At 63.0% G+C, this 25,945-nt stretch overlaps 1 protein-coding gene across 2 annotated transcripts; it reads right to left on the bottom strand.

Annotated features, from left to right (window-relative positions):
- Nucleotides 1-1,674: 1,674 nt before the first annotated feature.
- ARID3A (AT-rich interaction domain 3A) lies at nucleotides 1,675-25,794 on the bottom strand. 2 transcript variants are annotated; one of them, XM_068156245.1, is made up of 9 exons: nucleotides 25,657-25,794; nucleotides 22,005-22,926; nucleotides 21,021-21,345; nucleotides 6,773-6,845; nucleotides 5,607-5,790; nucleotides 4,818-5,065; nucleotides 4,288-4,584; nucleotides 4,098-4,190; nucleotides 1,675-3,830 (listed from the first exon to the last, which is right to left on the bottom strand). In XM_068156245.1, exons 2-9 carry the CDS (start codon nucleotides 22,415-22,417, stop codon nucleotides 3,601-3,603), a joined length of 1,863 nt encoding a protein of 620 aa, XP_068012346.1. In that variant the 5' UTR covers nucleotides 22,418-22,926; nucleotides 25,657-25,794; the 3' UTR covers nucleotides 1,675-3,600. The 2 variants fall into 2 exon arrangements, with proteins under 2 accessions (XP_068012346.1, XP_068012347.1); XM_068156246.1 differs by having other exon boundaries at nucleotides 4,098-4,187; nucleotides 25,657-25,793.
- Between the last annotated feature and the right edge of the window lie 151 nt (nucleotides 25,795-25,945).

Below are 25,945 nucleotides of genomic sequence, written 5' to 3'. Positions count from 1 at the left end.
GGTTGGGGTTGGAGTTGGGTTTGGGTTTGAGTTTGGTTGGGTTTGGGTTTGAGTTTGGTTTGGGTTGGTTATTGGTTTGAGTTTGGTTGGGGTTGGGTTTGGGTTTTGGTTTGGGGTTGGGTTTGGTTTGGGGTTGGGTTTTGCTTTGGGGTTTAGTTTGGTTTGGGTTTGGGTTGGGTTTTGGGTTGGGTTGGGTTGGGGTTTTGGTTTGGGTTTTGGTTGGATTTTGGTTTGGTTTTGGGGTTTGGGTTTTGGTTTGGGTTTGGGTTTTGGTTTTTGTTTTGGTTGGGTTTGGGTTTTGTTTGGGTTTGGGTTGGATTTTGGTTTGAGTTTTGGTTTGGGATTTGGTTTGGGTTGGGGTGTTTGCCTTCTTCTTTTTTCTTTTTAATTGTTTTTAACTGATATGCAAAAAAAGAAAATGAAAGCAGAAGGTAATTAATAAGGTCATGTGTCCCACCCAAAAAAAACCCAAACCAACAAATAGAGGGTGGGGGAGGGAGGAAGAGGAAAGTGGAATGGGGGGAGCAGGATAAAAAGAATGAAACCCAACCCAACCAAGCCCAAGTGGTGACTGTACAAATGCAAGGAAACCAAACACCCACCCAGGGCATGAGAAACACTGCCCCCCACCCCCTCAAAGGGTTTTTCCTTGTGGTCAGATGGTTTGGATCCCAATGGGACACACCCTCACCCCCAGCCCCCCTGCAGACCCCGTTCCCTAAAGGAATGAGGTCCACGGAGCCATCAAGAAGCATTTCCAGCTAGGGGGGGTGAGGAGGGTGGAGAGGGAGGAGGAAGAAGGAGAGGGAGGAGGAAGAAGGAGAGGGAGGAGGAAGAAGGAGAGGGAGGAGGAAGGAGGAGAGGGAGGAGGAAGGAGGAGAGGGAGGAGGAAGAAGGAGAGGAAGGAGGAAGGAGGAGAGGGAGGAGGAGGGAGGAGAGGAAGGAGGAAGAAGGAGAGGGAGGAGGAAGGAGGAGAGGGAGGAGGAAGAAGGAGAGGAAGGAGGGGGAAGAGAGGGAAGAGAGGAAGGAGAGGGAAGAGAGGAAGGAGAGGGAAGAGAGGGAGGAGAGAGAGGAGAGGGAGGAGAAAGAGAAGAGGGAGGAGGGGGAGGAGAGGGAGGGAAGGGGGTGGGGGGAAAGGATGACAATCAAAATAAAGCTGGAAAGGCCCCCCAAAAATTTAAATCCCCTGAGATCACCACTTCCCCAACCCCCCCAAAAAAGCCACGAGGAAAGGGGGAAGGAGTTCCAACCAGCATAGGACCTTCCCCCCCACCCCCTCCTCCTCCTCCAAAAAGAATCTTGGGGAAGGGAGGGGGGAAGATAAAATAACCCCCCCCCCCCCCCAAAAAAAACAACCCTCACACCCTGTGCTTGACTGAGGTGGAAACCTGAGGATCTGAGATACCGACTAGGAGGAAGGAGGGAGGAGGGAGGGTGGTTGGGGTGGGGGTGGTGGTTTCGGTATCGGGTCGTGATTGTGTCTCACGCAGATGGGGGTGAAGGTTTGGGGGCGGGGGGGGGGTGGAAGGGGGGCTATAAAAAAGTGGAAGAAACCCCTGAAATTTGGTGCTCAGCGAGAAAAACCCTCGGGGCTGCGGGAGGCTCTGGAGGTCCCGAAGGATGCGGTCCCCGCATCCTTCGGGACCTCCAGAGCCTCCCGCAGCCCCTCCCCCGTTTATCACCCGTATCACTGCTTCGTTTTGGAGGCAAACTGCCCCCAAATGAGCTTTGCACAGTAGTATTATTATTAAGAGGCGGGGGGGGGGGGGGGGGGGGGGGCTGCCAGCAGCTAGCCCTCCCACCCCAGACTCCCCTCCCCCTTCAAAACCTTTGGGGTAAGCCACGAAGGGATGGGGAGGGGAGGGGGAAGGGAGTCCCCGGGGGTGGGAGGAGAGAAGGAGCAGAGCTGGTTACCAATAAGAGGAGGGAAGGAAAGGTTTTCCAAGCTCCCTGGTTGGTTCTTCTTCTGTTTTTTTTTCCCTGATGAAGACTAAAATAGATCATTTCTGTTAAAAGTTTTGATTTTCGTTTTGTTTTCCTCTCTTTTTTTCTTTCTTTCTTCTTCTTCTTCTTCTTTGCCAACAATAAAATAGAAGCTATTTACAACGACGACGACGACAGCAACAAAAAACCTCCCCCCCCCCAAAACAATCAAACAACAACAACCTCTGAGGATCCCATAATAGCCGGGGGGGGGGAGGGAGGGAGGATGGGGGGAACGGGGAGGAAAAAAAAGGGGGGGAGAGAAAAAAAAAACACCTTTTCATCTAAATGAATAATAAAAAATTCTCCTGATTTCCAATTCTTTCTTTGTTTTCATCTCTTTTGGTTTCTTTTTGGGTTGTTGTTTCCTTTCGAGAGCGCTCAGGGATTGAGGGAGAGGGAAAGGGAGAGGGAGAGGGAGAGGGGGGGAGGGAGAGAGGTTTCACTAAAGCTCAGCAGGCGTCCCTGCGTCTGTCTGGAGGTAACAAGGAGTTAAAAAATAATAATAACAATAATAATAATAATAATTCTAATAAATGTACAGTGCAAAGTGTGATGTGAGTGAGGTAAAAACGGTCCCGGACCGGCCGCGGCGCGCTGGGACGGCACCGCCGGTGGCTCTGGCAAAACCTTCCCTCCCCCTCCCTGCCCCCGGGCGGGGCTAAAGCTTTTCTCCTCGCAAAGGAACAACCAACGACGTGAGAACGAGGGCAAGAACCTGGCCGGGCCCTGCTGAGACACCGCTGAGATCCCAGCCGCACCCTGCCGAGACCCCCGGTGAGATCTCAGCCAGAACCTGGTGAGGACCTCAACGAGATCCCAGCTGCGCCCTGGTCAAACCCTGCTGAGACCCCACCGACATCCCAAACAGACCCTGTCCAGACTCTGGTGAGATCCCAGTGAGATTCCAAACAGACCTGAGTGAGCCCCCCAGTGGGATGCCAGCCAGACCCCTGGTGAGACCCCAGTGAGATTCCAGCCATACCCTGGTGAGATCTCAGCGAGATCCCAGATAGACCCTGGTGAGATCCCACTGAGATGCCAGCCAGACCCTGATGAGACCCTGGTGAGACACCAGCCAGACCTTGGCCAAACCTTGGTGTGACTCCACTGAGATCCCAGCCAGACCCTGGTGAGACCCCAACAAGATTCCAGCCACACACATCCCAGCCAGACCCTGGTGAGATCCCGGTGAGATCCCAGTGAGATCCCAGCCAGACCCTGGTGAGACTGCAGCAAGACCCTGGCCAGAACCCAGGGAGTCCCCAGCCAGATCCCAGAGAATCCCTGGTAAGATCCTTGCCAGACTCCAGTGAGACACTGGTGAAATCCCAGCCAAACCCTAGCCAGAACCTGATAAGGCCCTGATCAGATCCCATCCAGACCCCAGCCAGACCTCAGTGAAATCCTGGCCAGACCCTGGTGAGATCCTGGTGAAATCCCAGCCAGACCCTGGCTAAACTCCAGTAAGACCCCAGTCAGACCTCAGTCAGCTCCCAGCCAGACCCTGGCCAAGACTGGTGAGACCCCAGCCAGACCCTGGCCAAGACCCCAGTGAGACCCCAACCCTCTGGCTGCTGGGCTTGGGTCTGCCAGCACTGGCAGGGGCTGGGGGTGTTAAGGCGAAGCGTTGTTGGAGGTAGAGCTGGGGGGCACAGCCAGGCTGGCTGGCGCTGGGGGGGGCACACTGCCACCCCCGCCACCGCTGCCCACCCCACTGCCAGCGCCGCCAGCGCCGCTGCTCCGGCTGCTGCTGCTGCCTCCATTGCCTTTGCTGTAGGAGGGGAGCGAGGAGGAGGAGGAGGAAGATGAGGAGGAAGGGCCTGGCGTCTGGGCAAACAGCACACCTGGGGAGAGAGCGAGGGCAGGGGGTGAGGCAGGGGTGGCACTGCCCGCACCCACCACGGTCAACGATGGGACAAGGACCAGGGGGAGTAAGGTTGGGTGGTGCTCAGTGGTGCTGGTGGCAGATGCTGGGGGACAGGGGGCAGGCCCCAGCCCACAGCAGCGCTGGTGGCAGATCCTGGGGGCCAGGGGGCAGCCCCCAGCGGTGGTGGTGGCAGCGGCTGGGGGCCAGGGGCCAGCCGCCAGAGGTGGCGCTGGCAGCTCCTCACCTGTGTACACGATCCCGTTGATCTCCACCGACATGCTGATGCTGTTGGTGCCGTTGCTGCTCAGGCTGCTGGCCGAGTCCTGGCGGTTCTCTGCTGGGGATAAAAGCCAAGTTACAGACCCCCGGCGGGAGCAGGAGCCACGGCGCTGGCGGCTCTGCCAGGCTGAGGAGGTGCCAGGGCCAGCGCTGACCTGGCGAGCGGGTGCCCTGGCTGTTGATGCGGATGCTCATGGGCAGCTGGGCCGTCATGGCCAGGAGGTTCTGCTGCAGCGCCCTCTGCATCAGCCGCTGCTGCTCGTCCGTCACCAGGGCCATCTTCTTCTCCGGGGGCTCCCCCGACTCCAGCTTCTCCCTCAGCTGCTCCAGCGCCGCGGCTTGGGCAGCCGCTGCCACCTGCACCGCCGCCGCCTGGGCTGCCACCACCGGGTGGCCGGCCAGGGAGACCGGGAGCCGGCTGGGCATGGAGATGGGGATGGCAGAGTCCTCCTCTGCAAGGGGCAGAGCAGCAGGTCAGGGACATGGGGGATGGGGACAGGCAGGTGCCGCCACCCTGGGGTGTGCTCGGCCCTGGCATGCCAGTTTGGCACCCACCCCTCCGTGCCTTGTGTATATGCTGGGGGTGCCCAGCACCTCCTGCCCCTAGAAGGGAAGCAAGAGGCTGCATCCCTGGTGCCAGGAGGGTGCTCATCCCACAGCCCGGACCCCGTGGCAGCCACATTACCTTTCTTGATCTTCTGGACGGGAGCGATGGAGCCGCCGTTGGTGGCCGAGGCCAGCCCCAGCGCTGGCACTGGCAGCTTGGGGGAGGAGAGGAGGCCATGGGTGCCACCGGGCGAGTAGGTGAAGAGGGAGCTGCCAAAGCCCTGCCGCCGACCCTCCCGGCGGTTGCTGTCGATGGCTGCTTGCAGCTCGTTGGGGTTGCTCAGCCCTCGCTTCTCACATTCGTAGGGGTACAGGTACTTCATGTACCTGCCAGGGGGAAAGGATGGGGAAGAGGATGGGGATGTGGCAGCTGGGCGACTCTGGTCTGTGTACCAACCCCCTCCCTCCCCACCGTCCCCATCCCGGCAGCAAAGGTGGGGGAAGGAGCTGGAGAACAGGGCTGCGGAGGAGCAGCTGAGGGAACCTGCTCTCTACAGCTCCCTGAGAGGAGGCTGCAGTGAGCTGGGGGTTGGGCTCTCCTCCTTAGGATCAGGTGATACAGGAGGAGAGGAAATGGCCTGAAACCGTGCCAGGGGAGGGTTAGGTTAGAGTTGAGGAAAACATGTCTTTGCTGCCAGAGTGGTCAGGGCTTGGCACAGGCTGCCCAGGGAGGTGGTGGAGTCCCCGTCCCTGGAAGTGTTCAAAACATGTGTGGCCATGGCACTTGGGGCCATGGTTTAACAGCTATGCTGGTGTTGAGTTGATGGTTGGACTCTTAGAGGTCTTTAACTACCCAAACGGTTCCAGCCCTGCTGGAGGGCTCTCCCTCCTCAGCACCCCACCCTGCTGAGCCCCCAGCACCACTCACTGTGTGCGCAGGGTGAAGGCAGCGCTGGTGATGGAGGTGGGCAGGTTCAGCCCCTTGGTGATCTCCCGCCACAGCTTCTTGTTGATGACTTCCACCAGGCCACCCTTCTCTGTCACCAGTGTGTACAGCATGTAGAGGTCCAGCACCTGCTTGGCCATGATGGGGATCCTGTTGACAGGGGTCCCTGGGGAGCAATGGGAGGAGAGAGAGAGAGGGTCAGGGCTGCTGCTTGCTCACCTCCAGGCAAAGATGGGGTGGGAGGAGGGGGAGGGAAGCAGCAAGACCCCCACGAAACAGCACCGGGGCTGGGGAGCTCCTGCTCCTCCCTTCCTTTTCACTGTCCCTCCCTCAGGACAACCCCCCCCCCGAGCATCACCAGCCCCCATGAACAAAGGAAACAGAAACTCTCCGTTTTCAGCCACAGCCCCCAAAACGGAGCCGGGCGAGGTTTCGCCGGCCCCGGCAACACAGAGCTATTTATAACGCCGGGGGCCACACGTGCACGGGGGCGGGGGGGGGGCGAGTTCATCCCTCCAGCGCTGGAGAAGGGGCTGAAGCCTCTCTCTGTCCTCGGGGGGCTCTCTGTCCTCCTGGTTCTGGCGGCTCTGGGGCAACCCCCAGTGCGAGGCAGCCGTGGGCGCTTCCCTGGCCGCCCGCCTGACAAAGGCTGAGGGCAGCGATGCGTCAGCGTTTCCAGCCCTGCTCTCCACGCAGGAACCAGACCCTCCACCAGGCCAACGATTGTCCACTCTCGGCCCTTTCCACACCCCTTGCCCACCCTCCCCGTGCCCACCCGCTGCCAGCCTGGGCGAGGCAAGAAGGGCAAGAACTTGGGGCAGGAACTCAGAGCAAGAACTGGGAGCAAGAACTTAGGGCAAAGAGAGCAGCAGGGGGGCAAAAATGGGGAGTAATGCACCCCAGGACGGGCTGGACCCACCCTGGACCTGGCCACAGGTCTGGGACGTGATGGGGGGGGGAAGGGGGGGGGGAGGGGGTGGGCTGCAGGCGCCGGATCCGGCCCAGCAGGTTTGACCTCGCTGTGCTAAGAGGTTAAAAATTAACCAGAGGCTCAGCCGGAGCCCTGACCTCCGGGTTGTAACGAGGGGCAAGGAAATGAGCCCCTGGCCCCAGGGGGGAGCAGGGCGGGGGGGATGGGGGGGGCTCACCTCGCTTCTGCATGAAGCTGAAGAGGTCGTCCAGGAACTCCTTCCTCCTGGGGTCACCATCCAGCTCATAAAGCTGCACAACGAGAGGAGAGAAAGCTCAGAACCCCTTCCCCAACAAGTGCTCCCCACCGCCTGGGGACACCCCCCTGCCTTCTCCCCCCTCCCTCTCTTCCATCTTGGGCAGCATCCTTGGGGCTTATGCCCCCTGGCTAAGCCCCTCACAGGGTGCCAAGTGGCTTCAGGGTGGTCCCTGAATGCGGTCATGGGGTCCTCGTTTCTCAGGGCTGACCTGTGCCCATGTCCCAGCAGGAGCCCCGGGATGGTGGTGCCATCCCTGCCTGCCCTGTCAGAGCTCCTCTCTGAAATGCTGGTGCCAAGATCACAGCCCTGGGAGGGGCTCACAACGCAGCTGGTCCCTTGCTCCTCTGGGAATGCTGATCCTGGTTATTTTTAGCACCCAGCACACTTGGCACGGAGCAGAGCAGCACTTCAGCGTGATCTGTCCTCTACACCTGCAGTGCCAGGGGGAGCCAGTGCCAGGAGCTGGCAAGCAGGTCCCATGGTGTGAGTGTGTGCCACAGCATGAGTGTGTGTGCCATGGTGCCTACCCATGCACTGTGATGCACACTCATGTGCCATGGTGCCTGCCATGGTGTACTCAAAGGAGGCCCCTGAGGAAGGCTGTGATGAGGTGAGGAGCGTGCTGAGCCAGACTTGGTTCTCCTGGCTGTGACACACCACTGGCTGCCATGCTGTCTGGCTCCCCTCTGCCTGGTGAGGCTGGCACTGGGGCTGTCCTGGTCAAGCTTTGTGCCACGGGGTTGGCAGCATCTACATCTCTTCCTGCACAAGCATCTCCCCAAAGGCTGCTGGAGCAAACCCAGCAGCAGGAACCACACACCTGGGAGGTGCCTTGCTGAACCAGGGCAGGCAGACCCGGGCAGGGCTCTTGGCACAGCTACATCTTGAGCACCCAGTTCTGCTGGGGCAGCTTCTGCTGGGCTCCCACCCCACAGCCACCAGCCTGGCACATTCCTGCCTCATTTATGGCAGCAGGACCTGCTGGCCTGGGCGCCCAGGCAGCCACCCCGCACCGCCTCTGCCTCTCTCAGCCCAAGCCCAGCCTGGTTTCTGCCCGGGGGTGGTGGCTGGTGGATAATCCTCCCCCCCAAGGAAGGGTGTTGGAGGTGGTGCTGCGGGGGCAGCCCTGGGGACGGACGGCGGAGCCCTTGCCACGGCCTCGCCACTCCCAGCCCCGCGGTGCCGAGCGGCTCTCGCTCTGCTCGGTGACAGCTTTGAACAACTGCCAGCGGAGCCGCGGCCAGCGGTGGCTATAAATATTGCCACGTAAGTCGCCAGGCATGCAGCACAGGGCTGCCAACCGCATGGCAGCAGAGCAGAGGGTTAACCAGGTCACCCCTACGGCTGCTAGTCCCCAGGGCACCGTGCCCTGTCTATCACACCGTGATCTAGTGTGAGGAGTCCCTGCCCACGGCAGGGGGGTTGGAACTGGATGATCCTCGAGGTCCCTTCCAAGCCTGACAATTCTGTGATGATTCTCTGCCCTGCGTGGCACCCTGGCAGCAGCGGGACTGCGGGTGGGCAGGTGGCCGTCACCCCGGTTGGGAGCCCCCTCCTCCCACTGATCCCAGGGAGGAGCCGGATACCGTGGGGCTGAGCTGGGGCTGATCAAAGGGATCAATGGGGCCATGCGATAAGAGGGGCAGGGCACGGCGGGAAGGCCATAAACCCCCCCCTGGAAACCTCGCCCAGCTCATCCGGCCACCAGCAATCCCCCAGGGCAAGGGCAGCAGCTACTGTCCCTGTCACCACTGGCCAAGACCTGTCTAAACTCCTCTGCCATCCCAGCACCCAGGCAAGGGGCTCCGTGTGCTGGGGGAGCCCAGAGGGGTGCCCCTGGCAGAGGGTGGGTCACGGTATCGTCGTTACCACCATGGTTTCTTGGGCTGTTGCCAACCATCCAGCCTCCCCTGGTTCCCTGAGCAGCTCTGAAATCCACACGTGCAGAAAGGGCTTCCCCAGGGCCCACTGACACGGCACCATCCTGCAGGGTGCAGAGGATGGGGGGCTGGAAACCCATCACCCTCCTGCTCGGGAGAATGGGGAGCACAGAGAAACAGCACAGGGCCATGTCCCTGGCACTGGAAAGGTTCTGAGTGGCTCGGGGGGGGGCCCTGTCAGCGGCATTGGCTTTGGCCCTTGTGTCATCCCTGGGGAGCCTAGGAGCCTGAATTGTGGTGGGGCAGGGGTACCACCAGGCAGCAGTGGATGTGGATCCATCCTGGCACGGCACAGGGCACGGCAGCGGGGGGCTCTGCAGCCTCGTAACCTGCAGAGCTCTGAAAACTCAAGCGTCTGCTCCTGAAACCATCAGCTCGTCCCGGTGTCAGGAAGCCCAAATCCAGCAGCTGCATTTCAGAAGGGACCAACACACATTTACTGCCACGACGACCCCCCCGGCTGTGCCCCCTTCAGGCTCAGACCCGAGGGGAGTGGACGTGTTTAAGAGGATGAAAGAAAATTAACTGTCAGCTGAGGAGAGCGTGCGCCGGCCGGGCCGCGGGGATTAGCGGCAGCGGGCGGGAGGCTGCCCCCTGTGCCGTCCTCCTCCACCGCCTGCCGGCCCCGGTGGTCCCACGTTAAACTCTGCCACTCACTCTGTGTGTGTGTGTGAGAGAGAGAGTGTGTGACAGGAACCGGCGAGCAGAGGGAGCCCCACTCCTGCCCGGTGCCCTCGACGCCCTGCCGGCACACCCAGCCCTGTCTGCCGGGCAAAGGACGTTTCGCAAGCTGCTGCTCGTGGTTACTGGTGAGATTTCGACAACTCTGCTGCGCTCGGCTGCTGCTCACTGGCCCCCACCACTCTGAAGCGGAGAGAGGAGCTCAGCCAGGCCAGGAGCCCCACGCCAGGGCTCGCCGGTGCCTGGCACTTCCCCTGCTGCATCCCAGGAGTCCCCCAGGACTCCTTTGCTGCTTAACAAGCGGCTTAGGAGTCCCCCAGCTTAGCTTTGCTGCTGCCAGCAGAACCACTCAGTGCAAAGGCACTTCCCAGCGAGCCTGGCTAGCAGTGCTAGGAGGCGAGGACATGCCCACGGCAGCTGGGACATACCCTGCCTCCACCATGGTACATGCCCTGCCTCCACCATGGTGGGTGCCCTGTGACCAAACCAAGCTGCCCCCATCCCCCCTTGGCACCCAGGCACAGGCAGAGATGGGCAAGGGGGGAAGAGGTGGGCTCCTTCCAGCAGCCCCAGGCAGGATTTCCTCGCCCTGATGACACCCCGGGTTTGCCAGGGCACCTTGCAGCGCTCCGGCGCTGGCAGCTGGCGGCAGGGCAGCCACACACCCTGCAAGCACCGCAAGGCAGCGGAGGAAAGATGAGGTATTGGGGGTCTAAAAAAGAATTGAGGAACAGAAACATGTTCCTGTTTCAGCAGCGTGTGAAACCGAGTGCACAGCCAGGCTTGGCACGGAGCAGCTGCCAGCGGCACTACCGGACCGAAATCAGCAGGTGCTGACCCACAGCTGCTGCTGAAGCCTTGGCTGGTGCCCATGCCCCTGCCCACCGCGCTCCAGCACGGCTTCTGCCTGGCATGAAGCACAGGTACTCGCCGGGGAAGTGTGGGCAAAGTGGCTGCGGCTTGGTGCAAAGGTGATGCCAGCCAGCTGTGGGGAGAGGCTGCCCGGCCGCCGCCGAGTCAATAGATTTATGTTTTGTAATTAGGGAGGTGGAAACAACTTAATCTGCAAGGCAGCTGCCCCCAGAATGTCCTCTTCACCCGGCAGGAGGCTGCCTGGCTCTGACCACCCTGCCGGTAGGTCCCCACGGCAAGAGCGTGGTGCCAGAGGATGCCGTGGCACAGCCAGCCCAGAGGGTGGATAGGAGCTGTCCTCCGCCTCTCCAAGAGACCCCGAGGGCTGGGTGACCTGGCCCTGCACACTCAGTGTTCCCAACGCCCCCCCGCCCCCAGCACACGGCAAACACCCAGCGCCACCGGCACAGCTGGCTGTGTGCCACGGTGCCCAACCGGCCCCAGCGCCAGCACGACGTCCACCGGCCCCTAACCCTTGCGGGTGGCCGCGGCCGAGGCGGCAGATGGCCGTTGCCAGCAGATAGATCATTAAGTGGAGGAGGAATTAGGAAGGCGGCGGGCGGGCGGCAGCGACCTCGCAGCCCAGCGGCCCCGCAGGATGCCGGCCCGGCGCTCCGCTCGGTGTGGATGACCGGATTAAGGTTTCAAACCAGATTACGGGAAAATCCCGACCCCGGTTGGCGTTCAAAGGGCTGCCGGGGAGGCGGCCCCTCGGCAATGCCAGGAATGCAGGAGAGAGAGAGCCTTCGGCACGGGAGCGGTGCGTGCTGGGGGTCTGCTGGGAGGGACCCACTGAGATAAGACACCACCACCCACCCGCTCCCCCCCCCCCCCCCCGCAACATGCATCCCACCACTCCCCTGCAATGGCCCCTGAGCTGTGGCAAGCAGGGCAATTAAAGCAGGGAGGGGAAGAGTCATTTAATGAGCGCAGCTCCGGTAACGCTTTTGCCGGAGTCACGCGAGTCCCTCCAGCAGCCGGAGCCCCTGTGCCCACCCCAGGGCATCACAGGAGCAACCCCACCACCACCACCACCACCCGAATGCAGAGGGCTACGGGGCTGGGGCTCAAAGGGGTCCATGTCCCAGCGTCCTGCGTTCAAGTCAAAAACAACCCCCCCGCCCAGCTCGGTTCCGGGTTTTCAAGCCTCGGGGATTAATTTCCAAGTTTCTTTCCCATCGCCAGGAAGTCTCCACGCTCTCAGCTTTTCCTCCCTTCTCCTCGAAACCGGTTTGGGACGTGCATGCCGTGAGCCTTGGGGGGGGGGGGGGGGGGGGGGGACACGAACGACACAGACCCCCCAGAGCCGCTGGAGCGCGGATGAGGGGGGCTGGTGGTAGCCCCTCCGTGAGGACAAATTGCCTTCCGGGGGTTAAATCCCTAAAGTTCTGTAATTTGATTGGGGGGGGGGGGGGGGGAGGGGGGAGGCAGACCAAAGGCAGCAGCCTGGCAGAGCCCACCCCGATGAGGCGCCTGCAGCAGGTAGCAGGGCCAAGAGCCCTCCGATTGATTCCAGCCCGGGGGGGTGACGGGAGGGTCCTTTTCTCCTTCTTTTCTTCCTTCCTTCCTCTGAGGGCCCCCAGGGATGAATCCTTTTGTCCCGCTGACAGACAAGGGGCGATGCCGGGAGCAGGGGGTGAGACCATGCAGGCCAACGAGTTATTTATCGAAGGATAAACACGCAGGCAGCGTTTCCCGTTCCGCTCCCAGCCGGAGCACGCAGCCCCCTGGCCCCTGGCACGCCGAGGCACTGCGGGGCACCGGCTCTACACCAGGACTCGGAGTGGGGGAGGAGAGGGAGCGGGTTTTTTTGGGGAAATCTTAGTCATTAAAAGAAAGTAATTGGTGAAAACTGGAGCTGAGGGATGGTGACGAGCCCCGAAATGAGGCGTTTTGGGTGATGCTGTTGAGCTGTTTTCCCGTAAGATGGTGGCTGAGTCATGACAGGGGAAGCCCATGGCCATGCAGTCCCCCTTCACTGGGCACAGCTCCTGCAGTGCCAGGGGGCAGCGCTGACACGGCCCCACCAGGCACGGGGGTGTTGGGTTTGCCGGGGCCGATCCCTGCCAGCGAAGGGCAAAGGGAGAGTCCAGCACAGATCCCACTGCAGATAAAGCACCTGGCTTAGGGACGTGTCACCTCTCGCCCTCCCCATCCCTAATCCCCTGGGAGCGCCCCGGAAAGTACAAACCCCTCCTTGGGAAAGGGCTACGGCAGGGCAGGGACTTGCACCCCCTCTCCAAAATCCCATAGGGCCCCCCCCCAAAACTCTGCTTGCCGGCTCAGAGGCCAAACGAGTGCGGGATGGTGCTGCCTGGAGCCTCGCCCGGGCGAGATGTGGCCGGATCCTGCCGCCGGCAGCCGAGTCCACTGACCGGCCTGGCGGGATTCCTGTTGCCTGAGTGTGGCCAGGGCCGCCCGGGGCGGGGGGCCACTTCCGCGGGGGCAGCCGGGGAGGGGGCCAGGGAGAGCTGAGCCCTCGCCACCGTGGCTTCCCGTCGGCACTATTGTTCCCACCGATTCCCAGCATTGTCCCCTCTGTGGGCCAGCACCGCCCAGGCCCCGGCCCCACCGCAGGTGCCATTCCCCACCGGTGCCCCCTCCTCGGTGGGCAGCAGATCCATTGGTGCCTCGGTGGCACAAGGATGAGCCCAGTCCCGATCCCAGCTGTGGCGCAGGGATGAGCCCACTAACGATCCCAGCCACTGCACCCCAAAGGGCTGGGGGTCCCAAGACCACCCGTCCAGGCTGTACGGGTGACCTGGGGTACATGGGCCGGTGTCAGCGCTGACACGACTGGTGCCACCGCGCCACGGAGGGGGGACGCTGAATGGGCGAATTAGTCACCGTTTAACCTCCCTGACCCGCCATTGTCCGTGCACCGTCGGCAGCCCTCCCCGCCACGCCGTGGGGCTGCTCCAGCCCGGCCAGCTGGCAGCCACCGGGACGCTCCACATGGATCCTCATCCACACCGGAGCCGTCTCGGTGCAGTGCCACCGAGCTGGAGCGCTGCCGGCTCCCGGGACGGCTGCACCGCGGCTGTGTGTTTCCCCCCTGGCCGCAGAGGAGGAAGCGAATCCTGCTGCAGTTGCATTTCAAACGACGACAGGGAGCTGCTGGGCAGCAGCGCCCCAGGATCTGGCTAAAATAAAACCAGAAGGGTGTCTGAATGCTGACGCACGTTGCACGGGGCTGCGGAGGGGTCACCGCGGGCGGCAGTGGGATGGGGGAGCCCAGAGCCGTCGGCCGGGGCAGGCAGTAGGAGCAGGTAGGTCGGCAGGGGCGCAGAGGCTCTCCCGGCCGTCGCTGCCTGCGTGCCGGTGCATGCCCTTGACACATGCTCACTATCGCACCGGACCTTGTGCAAATATTAACCCAGTGGAGACAGGCAGTGTTGAGAAAGCTTGTCCCAGCGAGCAACACCCAGGGCCCAGCTCACACAACACTGGCACAGCTCCCTGCTGCCAGCTGGGCAGACCCTGGGTAGGTGGGTGGCCGAGATGGAACCACATGGCATGGACACAGGGAACCATGGGTGGAGCCAAGCTTTTCCTGATGGAAAGAGTGGTCAGACATTGGCACAGGCTGCCCAGGGAGGTGGTGACTGCACCATCCCTCAACCCATCTGTGGCCATGGCACTTTGGGACATGCTTTAATGGCCACGGTGCCGTTGGGTTGGCAATCTTAAGAGGGCTTTTCCCAGTGAAAAAATTTCTATGATTCGATTCTAAAAGCAGCACAAACTCAGCAAGCCCTCACCTCAGGCTGTCCCTCCCCTGTGTGCTGCAAGACCTCCTTAGGGTGAAACCCCATGAGCCAGTAAGTCAAGACCCCTCCCCGGGGTAAGGACTCGACCCGGTGCTGGGGCAGGAGGAGGGCTGCGCTGGCTCCTGCAGGCGAGCCGGGGTTTAAATTCCACCATATGTAAATGATCGTCTTAGAAAGGGGATCGCTGTAAGCCAGAGCAGATGAGTCACCCGGGGCTTCCACCGCCCGCCCGGGGATTTGGCTAATTGCAAATCTGTTCCTGAAATGCGAGGGCCTGCACCTCCATCCCGCACCTCCGGCCATGGGACAGCTGCTCTGCTGACCCCACCAGTGGTCCCCGCTGTGGTAGAGGGACCTGGGGTGTTCCCACCAGCCCCACGTGCCCCAGCCCTGCCCTGCGAGCTGGAAGAGGTCCAGCAGCCACAGATGGTTTTGACAGGCAGCCAGCTGCGGATGTCAGCCCTCGAACCATCGCTGCAGAGCTCCTCCGGCACCGCTGAAACTTTGCTGCTTCTTCGCACCGACCCATGGAGGGGAGCGGGGGTGGGGTGGGGAGGGCAATGCCACAGCACCAGAGCAATGCCAGGCCCTGTCCCACTGGGGCACCAGAGCAGGCAGCAGCACAGGGTGGCACACTGCAGGGGCTTGAGTCTCCCAAAGCTGGGAGGCATGGGCAGGTGGGGAAACCAAGGCAGGAGGATAAGCCCTTTCCCAAAGGGATTTAAGGCCAGTGCCTGCGTGGGCACTCTCAGATGCCATCTGCACTGGGATGAGACCCCTAAGCTGGCTGCTGCTGGGGGCACAGGGGGGTAGCCCTTTCCCAAAGGGCCATCACCAGTGAGAGAGCTGCCCCCTCCTCAACAGTACATGTGGGGAGCAGAGACCCTTGCCCATGCAGAAGAGCCACAGCCCCGAGCAGCCCCAGGGCAGGGCGGATTATCCCGAGGGACCCAGGCACAGGCAGATTAAGTGACCGACTGGAAGGGGTCAGGGAGCAGGTCAGGAGCCGAGCCAGGAGCTGAGCCCCAGCTCCCCGACCCTGCTGCCCCAATGGGCTGAGAGCCCAGCGACAGGGACGCGTCCAGAGGAGAGCAAGGGGCTGCTTCCACCCCCGAACTGCCACCTGCCCCTCGCCCTGGCCCCTGATTGCAGCACGTCCGGCCGGGCCCCAGGACCCTGCTGCCATTTCTGCTGCGGTTTGGGCTAGAAATAGGGAGATGGAGCAATGCTGTGCCCTTGCCCAACCGCCCCACGGCCGGCGGCTGTTTGCTCTGCTGACAAAGGACCTGCTCTCCTCCCTGCTCTTTTTTTTTTTGCCTTCTTCTTTTAAACAACCCTCATTCCTGTTAGTTCAGCTGTGCCGGCGCTGGGAAGCAGTCTCCTCCTCTCTGCAGCCCTTCAACCAGCCCTGGGACCTGGGGGGAGGGTCAGGGCTCTAGGGGAAAACGCTCACAGGCAGTGGCCAGGCTTAGGGGAGCCAGCCCAGCTCGCAAATCAAGGGGTGCCAGGGGGTACAGACCACCCAGGAGCAAACAAAATCATCCAGGGCAAAGTACTGGCCAGGCACCTTGAGCAGGAGGGACGTGTCCCCTGCCCCCCACCTCATTAATTATCCTGTGTCTGGGGAGAAAGGGCTGGTCCTGGACACTGGCACCAGCACCCAAGGGCTGCATGAGCACCTGGGCATCAGGCTGGAGGAGGCACTCGGTGGTTAAGCTGCTCTTGCCGAGAAGTCCCTGACCCCTGACCGGGGATCTGGCAGGATTACAGCTCCGGGAATGCTCCCTGAGCACTGTGAGCCGATTACTGGGCTGGATCCCTGGGGAGCACCCTTCAGCAAGCTGAACAACAGTGCAGGGCAAGATGGGTGATCTACACCGGGGTCATGGTCCTGCCCCTGCTCCCGACAGGGGTCCACCAGCAAGCAAACCACCATCCTCAGCGTCCTGTCCCGCTCCGGTCCACTCTTTGCCCCTGTTATCTGCTGCCAGCTTGCCCAGACACTGCAATCACCCCAGCCCCAGGGCGCTGCCCTTTATCGGTGCCCCTGCCACGCTCCAACACCCACCAGAGCCAAACTGCCTGCAGGGTGGGGGGACAGTGGCCCCCAGCCGGGTGACCGGCCCTCGGGTGCCCCTTTCCCCGCACAGGGGCCCCTCGCCCTCCCCCGGGGGCAGCTCATCCGCTCGGCTGCCTAATGCCATAAAGCCCTAATCAATATTTTAAAGAAAGTAAATGGACCCCTCCTGCCCTCGTTAAGGGGCCACAGGGCCCCTGCCTGCCCCAGCCAGCTTTGGGCTATCTCAAGGAAAATAATCCACAGGAGAAAGGGGGTTCGGGGCCCCACACCAGGGGGAGGGAGCAGAGGGGGATTCCCCCTCACGGCTCCACCAGAGCTTGGGAGGGGAAATGAGCTTCTCCTCAGCCCTTCCCAGGACAAAAATTTGCAGCTTCATCTTCCTGGGAGCTGCCATGGCCAGGGAAATGGGGCAGGGTGGGGGGCCCAGCGCTGCTGCTGCTGCTGCCGCTGCTGCCGCACCCAGCCTGTCACCCACTGAGGTGGTTGAGTTGCTTTCGCTTTATGTTGTTGGGGCTTTTTTTTTGTCTCCCCAACCGTTGCACTTTGAAACGCTGTATCTCAGGGGAGCCTGGCTGGGCACAAGATAAGGGCTGAGGTTTTTGGCCCCCGTATGCCATTGCTGTGGTTCAGCCATCCCCCATCTGGGACAGCTTAAGAAACCTCCCTGCACCACCACCACCCCACACACACACACACCAAACCACTGGCACGGCAATGGGACCCCCAAAAGCTGGCACCCCACCACCAGCACCTAACCAGCTTCTTAAACCTCTGATGTTTCCTGTGAGCAGGGGCAGAGATGGGGGTTAAATATCAGCCCACAGCAAGCCCAAACAGGGCATCCCAGAGGGAGCCCTACAAAATGGTGGTGGGAGCCACATCCCTGGATGTGGCTCTGAGCAACCTGATCTAGTGTGAGCTGACCCTACCCGTGGCAGGGGGGTTGGACCTGAAGGATCCTTGAGGTCCCTTCCAACCCTGACAATTCCATGATTCTAAAATAGGGTACCCCAAGGGGAACCCAGTGGCTGCTGCAGACAAGGGGGCATTGGGTGACAGGTCTCCTTCAGGATGGGGTGCTGGGGTGCAAGCACCAGGGGACCACAGTCAGCACAGGAAACTCCAAAAGAGGCAAAGGCAGGAAACTCCAACCCCGTGGGCTGCCAACACCCCCAGGGCTCCTGCTCCCTGAATTAGCAGAGTGCAGCAAGAGCAGTAATGAAACAGAAAGGTTGGGGGTGGGGGGGATGGGGGTGTGCTCTGTTAGGGCAGCAGCAGAGTTCCCCCCACACACACTCACTGGGGCATGGCCCTCAAAGCAGGTTTTTTCCCCACGTCAACGGCAGCCCCGGGCATTACGCAGCAGTCTGTGGTGGCACGTGGCAGAGCTGGGGTTTTGGCAGAGCTTGGCTGAGCTGCTCACGCTCCAGCAGCTCATCAAAGCCCAGCTGCTCCCACGAGCATCACCCTCTGGGACAGCACAGTGGTGGAAAACACCCAGTGGGGTGAGCCCCAGCGAGCCCCAGCACCTGGCTGCAGTGCCCTGCGGTGGGTGCCAGGCTCGCTCCCAACCCCCACGCGCAGCCCTACGGCCGGCTCCAGTTCCAGGCTGGCAGCCCAGAAACTCCAGCATCGCTGCAGGCCCCCCATCCCCACCCCCAGGGATGTGTCATGCCTTTGGGGGGGAGGTTAGAGACAATCCCAAACCCGAAGAAGAGCAAATGTGGCCTCAGCTCAGCGTGGTGGCAGGGAGAGGCAATTTGCCAACAGCTCACTGGACCCTTCCACCCCTGTGCCCACCCCTGGCCGGGCTACAGGACAAAAATGAAAGCAAGGCTGCGCTCGCTGCCGGCCGATGGAGGAGGATGTGGCAACCACTCCCCGGGGGGAGTCCCAAAAATGCCTCTTTCCTCCTTAATTCACCCCTGCTCCCCCAGAGCCCCCCACCACGCCGGGGGCTCCTTTGTTCTGCCGCCCGCGCCCCGGGTCAGCGGCCGCGCTGACCTCTGCCTGCGCAGTAGCTGTCCCCAGGGACGGGGAGGTGCCACGTGCCGACTCCCTAACCTCCATAACCTCCATAACTCTTCCTCTCGCCCTCCCCTTCCTCCCCTCCTTCAACCCGGTCCCCTCCTCCTCCTCTTCCTCCCTCTGGCCCCCCGCAGTTCAATCCCAGTTTGCAGGAATCTGCCCCAGATGGGTCAACAAAACCCCCAGGGAGGAGGACAGGGACAGCCCCCAGCTTGGGTTTCAGTGCAGAGACAGAGAGGACTCCAACTCCTGGAGCACAGAGAGAACCAAGACAGGGACACTGGGGGCCAAACACCAGGCTGGATCATTCACCAGTGCCAGCAGATCTGGCCCTGAACCCAACCCATGTTGGTGGCCACACAGCGAGCAGAGGAACTAAAAAAGAAAGAGAAGCCCCTCAAGCCAGCCCCTTCCTCGAGCAGCAATTCCCCACAGCAGCTGGAAGGCGCCACACCAACACAGCCACCCTCACAGCACCGCATGCCTGCTCAAGCCAACAGGTCCCCAGGGGCTCTCCAGCACAAGTGGACCCAACCATGGTACAGCAGCACCCCAGCACTTCCCCAGACATACCTCCAACCCTGGCAAAGAATCGGCAGCAGCAGGAGCTGGCACAGGAAAGGGACTTTTGAGGGTGTCAGGTAATGATAGGACTGGGGGGAATGGAACAAAACTAGAAATGGGGAGATTCACATTGGATGTGAGGAAGTTCTTCCCCAGGAGGGTGGTGAGAGCCTGGCACAGGTTGCCCAGGGGGGTGGTGGAAGCCTCATCCCTGGAGGTTTTGAAGGCCAGGCTGGATGTGGCTGTGAGCAACCTGCTGTAGTGTGAGGTGTCCCTGCCCATGGCAGGGGGGTTGGAACTGGCTGAGCCTTGAGGTCCCTTCCAAGCCTGACAATTCTATGATTCTGTGAAGCCCTCCGTTGCCACACAGTACCAGAGCCAAGGTGGCTGCCCCAAGCTGGCACTCGCTGTTTACATTCCTGCTGCTCCTTCCCAGGCTTTGCCGCTCTGGCTGTGCCAGCTGGGCTGAAGCTGGAGCCGGAGCAGTCGGCGGCACGCGTTGGAGCGTGGCCAGGAGGAGCTCCCAGCCAGCGCTGCGCTGCACCGAGCAACCCCCTGGCCCCGCTCCAGCGGCCGCGATCCAAGCGCCGGAGCGCTGGCGGCTGACGTGCCGGGGGAAGCCTCTCCCGGCCGTGCGCTTCTCTTTGCCTCCTCCTCCCCTCCGCCCACGGCGGCAGCCGCTTCCCTCCTCCCTTCGGCTGGATTTAGCCAGGCTCTCCCCACCGACCCCGGGAAGCTTTCGACGAGGAAGTAAAAAGGAGAGGGGAGTGTGTGCCCCAGCCCCTTTTCCCTGCACATCTTGGGGGGCAAAGGACTTGAGCTGGTGTGCCCAAATTCTGCAGCTGTGGCAGGGGACCTCGTGGAGTTTTCACGGTGTGGGCCACGGCATATCCTCACACCGGCACGGCATGGGTCCTCCAGGCAACACCAGCCACACAACCCTGAGTTTTCCCATTGGATCCGAAGGCCTGGGAGCGATTGCCCAGCCCCTGGAGCCGGCACGCAGGTCCGGTACGGCACCGACACAGTGACAAACAGGAAGATCGCAGCTGCGGTATCGAAAAAGCCTTTGCACAGACACAAGATCACGTCCCTGGCCCCTTGCTCCCCGCCGGCAGGAAGCACAAAAGAGAGAAACCACGAGAGGAGGAGGAGGAGGAGGAGTTGACAGCGTGGGCGCAGCAGCACGAGGGACGTGGGGGCAGACGATCCCTCCGTCCCCACAGCCCGGCAGGAGCGTGCCGGGGAGGGTGGCCACACACTCCATGCTCTCTTGAGCTTCCTCCACCAGCCCTCTTGTGAGGCTGCCCCCATCCATATGGGCCAGCAGATCCCGGCAGCCCCTTCCCCCTTTTGGGAGGGATGCAATCCCCCTTCAGGGAAGGGGCAGGGGCCGTCGCATCCCTCCCGAAAGGCCACCGTGCCCCGGCCGCTCCATCTGGGTCCCATCTGCTGCGGTTGGCTCCTGTCCCTTCCCCCCAGCCCTAAACTCAGATGTATTTAAACACACACATCAAAGGCGCCGGGCAGCCCCTGGGGAGCCCCAGCTAGCAGCACATTTCCTTCTATTAGCCGAACGCGGGGCGCAGAGAGCACCAGCGTCGGGAGAGAGCAGGCAGCGGGCACACCTCCTGCCAGCCCGGCTCAGCTGGCATGGGGATGGCGGCAGAGGGGCAGCTGAGCTGCCTTCACCCCAGTTTCACCCTTCAAAGGCGTTTTGGCTGTGGCAGGAGGGCAGAGATCTGTCCCTAAACATCAGCAGGGCTGGAGCTCTCTGGCTGGGCGTTGCTTCTGCGGTGACAGAGAGCGTGTGAGGTCCCCACCAAAAACGGCTTGGGGAGGGTGGAGAAACCAAAGAGTCCCTCTGGACGTGCAAGTTTGGGGCATTTTTAACTCTTGCTTCCAGCCAGAATTCTCCTAGGTCCTACAGTGAACCTCACCACACTGCTCACCAGCACCAGGGCCCCCCCAGGACCACCAACAAAGTGGCAGGGGAGGGGGGCACAGCTGACCCCAAACACTAAAACCCCGGAGGAATCCCACACTTAGCAACGACGCCAGCAGCTCGACCTGAGACATCTGACCACAGCTCTCAAGGACGCAGGGACATGCAGCAGAGACGAGGAGCAGGGGAGGGATAGGCACAGGGGGAACACACACGGCACAGGGGAGGGGGCAGGGTAGGCACCTACCTGCTTGAACTGCTCCTCGTAGGTCCAGTCGCCGTGGTCGGGGGGTGGGGGCGGGGGCTGTGCATGGCCCAGTCCGGAGGGCAGCCGCTCCTGCCCCCCCGGCAGCCTCTGCGGCTCGCCCCGGTAGTGCTGGGGTGCTGGGGGCTTGCGGAGCAGCAGGGAGCCCGCGCCGGCCCGCACCGCCTCTGCCGAGCTCAGCCCTTCCTCTCCCATTTCTTCCTCCTCCTCGTAGTCTTCCTCTTCCTCCTCTTCCTCCTCCTCTTCCTCTTCTTCCTCCTCCTCACCCATGTCCTCTTCAAAGTCATCTTCATCCCACTTGCCTTTCCTAGGGCAGAGAGGAGAGATCTGGTCACCACACAGAGGGGGCTGGGTCTCCAAAGCTGATCCTTCTTTGCTGCCTGCCTCACAGGCACCCCACAGCCACAGAGCTGGCACAGCCTGCCTGGCACACGGGGAATCCAGCAAAGCCCCAGCACACCCGGGTTGGTGGATGGCAGCTCTGCAGGGTACCACTGGCATCCCAAGGCCGCAGCTCCGTCAGTGAGCAGGGCTTTGCCAGATGGCTCCCAGCCCATTCCCAGCCCTGGAGAGGACACGGCTGGGAGGAGGCAGCAGTGAGGGCTGTGCATAATTTAAAGGCAGACCAGGATCTTCTGTCATGGCCCCACGTGGCTCCCAGGGCAGGGATGAAATGTTGCCCCATGCCAGCCTGGCACGAGGAATCACGACTGCCAGGCTGAGCTGCTGCTCTTGGTAGCTCCTGCTTCAGTGTGTCCTGACAGCACTAACCTACCTCCCTTCCCTGAGTGGCATGTACCCAGCTGCCCAGCACAGCACTGGCAGCTCCAGCATCCCTCCCAGCCATCCCCTAGGCCAAGGGAAGACTTGTCCCAGCTGCTCATGCCAAAACCTGCCAGGACCTGAACACATCCCTGTCCCGTACCCAAAACTGTAGGAGCTGCTGGTCTGGGCTAGCATACTCACAGTTCCTCCTCCTCCTCAGAGCCCATCTCCTGCTGGTATCCACCATCCTCCTCTTCATCCTCCCCACGCTCCTCCTCCTCCTCCTCTGAGGCCTGGCTCTCATCCGACAGCCCCGGGCTGGATGAGTGGCTGAGGCCGGCAGCCGCTGCCCGCATGGCAGCCAGGGCAGCCATCTGTGCCCGCTGGATGTGTGCGCTCTCGGGCTCCGCTCCTTCCTCTGAGGGCGCAGGGGCTGGATCCTGCCCACGGCCCCGTGCTGGGGTGCTGGTGGGGGGCTGCCCCGGGGCCGTCGGGGGCTGCGCCGGGGGCGTCGTGGAGCGTTGCTGCTGCTCCTGCTGCCGTGCTTCCAGCGCCTGCTGCAGCCGCGCGCGCTGCTGCCGCTGCAGGTTCTCCATCACCGCCTGCAGCTTCATGGCTCTGCCGGCAGCGGGTGGAGGGTCCCCAGGGGGGCGAGGGGCAATGCACCCCGGGGGCAGCACCCGGGAGGGGTTGGGGGCTGCGCCCGGCAGGCTGCCGCGCTCCAGCGGGGCTGGGGGGCCAAGGCTGGGCAGTGCCGGGGTGGGGAGCAGCCCTGGGAGGGGGCTGCCAGAGGGGTGAGGGCGGTGGAGGGTTCGCAGGTGAGTCAAGGCAGGAATTGCCGCTGGGTCGGGGCAGAAGGATGTGTGCCCCCTGAAGCCCTCAGCCCTGACCTGACAGCTCCTTTGCTTGAGGGCTCTGGCAGGAGCCACAGGGCTGCTTGTCGGGGGTCAGGGTGCTGCTGCTGTCAGTGATCGTGTCCTGGGCAGGCGTCGAAACCTCTGCAGGCTCAACAGGCTGTGGCTGCAGGCTGGCACATCATCCAGTCCCTCGCCAACTGGGCACCTTCTGCAGGGGATGGCAGCCTTGGGTTAACGTTCAGCTTCCGCCAGGCGTTGGTGCAAACCTGCCAGGACAAGGGGAGGAGAAGGTCATCAGAGCAGGGGAGAGGGTCAGCGGAGCTGTGGCAGGAGCTGGCGAGCAGGAAGGAGTTAAAGACAGTGCAGGAGCCTCATTAATCTCGGGCTAATGAGATAGGGAGGCTGGGGCCTGCTGCTGGAGGGGGAAGGGGCCTGCCGGACCCGATAGCCCTGCCTGGCCCTGCGGATACTGGGAAAGCAGCACCCGTAGATAACAGCCCTGCAGGGACGCTGGGAGAGCCACCCGCACGTCCCCCATGGGGGACAGGGCATGTCCCCACCAGGGGGACTGGTGACAAGGGTGAGGAGAGTGCTGGGCTCGTCGTGACAGACAGCTACCAGTGGCACTGGGGTGTCAGCAGCATCAGGGTCCACACTATGTAGCAGAGGGGTCCCAAAGCATGGGCAGACCCCTGTGTCCCCAGGGCTCTGGGGCAGCCTCCTGGGACAGGCAGGCAGAGCCTCATTCCTTGAAACCCTGGCAAATGAGTTCTCCTGGCCACTCTGTGAGCCCCCATGACCCCCACATCTCACCCCTTCCCTAGGGAGTTGTAGGTCCTGTGGGTCGAGGTGAGGCTGGGAATAGCTCAGCTCTGCTTCACCTTGCCAGCAAGCACCAGAGAAACCAGCCCAGCACAGCTGGCTCCCATGCCATAAACCCACCCCTCTGGCACCCTAGCCTGGAGACCCCCTGCAACATCGAGCCCCCCCCCAGTCAGACAGGGCTCCACCAGCAACAACTTCAGCGTGACCAAGCCCGTGCCAAAGGCAGAGCAGGAGCTCCCCATTCCACCACAGCGGCAATGCCAGGCACGAGTGTTGACTCAGCTGGGCAGTCACCCCCTTTCTGCTGCCTGCGGGCTGGCAGAGCACACCCCCTCCCGGGACTGGGTCCAGAGCTGGCCTGGGGATGCTTCCCGGGGCCACGGCAGCCCCCACTGCGGCGAGGGGACAGCTGGCGGCATGCGGGAGCCAGCAACTACAGCACCGTCCCGCGAATTCTGGAAAAGAGAACTCATTTCCAGCGCGGTGCCGCTGCCTATTGGGTGGCCGGGTGGGAGCCGCTTCCCCCGTGCCTCTCTGCGGTGGCGGCGGCGTCCGCATCCGCTCACAGCCCCGCCGTGCTCGGCTCCACCATACGAGCGAGCCTGCCGCTGCCGCCGCAGCCCCGGGCGGCCGGTCCCACAGCCACCGCTGCTGTCACCTCCGAGGGTAGCCAGCGCCCGAGTGGCAGGAGCTGGTCAAGCCCCTGAGTACTGCCTGTGCCTCAGTTTCCCCTCCTCCACCCCAGCCACCTACATCTTGCCTGCACGAAGGGAGGTGTTGGGGCAGGGACCCACTCCCCTCTGCACACACACACGGGGCTGGACTGCACCGGAGCGGCGGCCGCTCTCCTCATCACGCAGCCGTCCCGTGCCGCGTCTGAACTCCGTCCCTTGCGAGAGCCACGAGCAAAACCGGGGTGAGACTCGTCCAAGGTATGGGCATCCCCCAGTCCTGTGCCACTGCGGCTCTGCCTGGCCACGAGTTGCAAAATTACTCAGTGCCAGCAGCGGTGCCACTGAGAGCAGACCGTGGGCTGTGGATCGTGGCCATGCTACGACCACGCTGCCGTGGCCCTGCAGGGAACTGAAGCCGGAGCGTAGCCGGAGCGTGTCGGCGTGGCGAAGCCAGAGCCAGGGGACTGTGGCACCTGGTGCGGTGACCTTGAGCTGTGCCCCTTTGTCTGTCCCGGCCGCGGGGGCTCGGTGCCGTACGGGCGGTGCCGGGGCGGGGGGGGGTGTTTCAGGCACCCTTGTCCCGTGGGGCAGGTGCTCAAGAGCGACAGCGGCCACACCGGGCTAAAAATACGCGGTGGCGGCGGGTGGGGGTGTGACGGACAGGGCCTTTGTGCCACCAACACCGGGCCTGGCCTGATCACAGCCGGACACCCCCGCCCGAGCACCCGGACCCCCGGGTGGGCTCACGGCACCGCCTGGGAGAGCAGCGCGGGGCTGGAAGAGAAAAGCAAGACAGGGAGCACAGGAGTGGTGGGTGCCTGTCCCCAGGGAGGGAAGGGGCTGGAGAATGCCGCGGGAGGGACCCCCGGGGCTGGCAGGGGGCACATCCCCAGGACCGAGCCTAGCCCCGGCCCGCTCCCGGCGGCACGTGGCACCGTAGGCCCCCTGCTGAACCCGGGCAGCAGTGCCCGACCCCATGAACCCAGAGGGGAACGGCCGCCACCGACACGAGTGGGCCGGCCCCGAGTTCGGCCAGCAGCTCCCACCCAACTCAACTCAGCGCGGAGCCCAGTCCCAGCCCTTCCTGCGGCCGGAGTCGGGGGCACAACCGGCCCGTCTCCTCGCTGGGGGCCACCGAGGGGAGCGAGGCGGGGCGCGGGGGACTCTAACCGGCCGGGACAGTAACGCCCGGAGGGGCCAGAGTGTCCGGGCAGGGAGCGGGGGCGTGCCGGGAGAGGCCGCGGGGGGGCAAGCCCCGACCCCGCGCAGGGGAAGCGGCCGGTAACCCGCCGCGGGGGGAGGGGGCGACCTGGTCCTGCCCAGCAATCGGTCGCAGGGATCCCAACCTATCCAGGGTACACGGCCGGTACCCAGCTCCGGTCCCTGTCCCGCCCAACCCCTAAGTGCGGGGGTGAGACCCCGATTCCCGGTTGGGGCCGCGGTAGGGGTGTCCCGGTGCCGTCCGCGGGGCCGGTATGGCGGCGCGTCCCCGCTTACCCGGTGGAGGCCGTGCGCCGCGAAGCCGCATAGCAGCCGCAGCCGCCCGGGGCTCGGGCTGCGGCGGGGCCGGGGCGCGCTCGGTGCCCGCACGGTGGCTGCTCTCCCCGCGGGCGGGCGGCGGGGCCCAGCGCCACCCCGCCCCTTCTTCCCATTGGCCATCCACGTCCTCCCCGCCCCACGCTGCCCCGCCCCTCGCCTCCATTCGCCCTCTACCCCAGCCTCGCCCCGCCCCCTCTCCCTATTGGTCCCTATCCGCGGCCGCATGCAAATATAGCGCTGCGGCGGG

Source organism: Melanerpes formicivorus, unplaced genomic scaffold (genome assembly GCF_026170545.1).
Source record: "Melanerpes formicivorus ecotype bairdi unplaced genomic scaffold, bMelFor1.0.p_v2 SCAF_34, whole genome shotgun sequence".
In the NCBI taxonomy this organism is placed as follows: Eukaryota; Metazoa; Chordata; class Aves; order Piciformes; family Picidae; genus Melanerpes; species Melanerpes formicivorus.
This window is presented reverse-complemented; position numbering and strand designations above follow the sequence as displayed.

Excerpts from the sequence above, each read along its gene's own strand:
- ARID3A (XM_068156245.1), bottom strand. The coding sequence starts at position 22,417 with ATGAAGCTGCAGGCGGTGATGGAGAACCTGCAGCGGCAGCAGCGCGCG. Across the intron at positions 6,846-21,020 it reads ACGAGGAGCAGTTCAAGCAG|CTTTATGAGCTGGATGGTGA; the intron begins GTAGGTGCCTAC and ends CTCGTTGTGCAG. Across the intron at positions 5,791-6,772 it reads CAGCTTCATGCAGAAGCGAG|GGACCCCTGTCAACAGGATC; the intron begins GTGAGCCCCCCC and ends ATTGCTCCCCAG.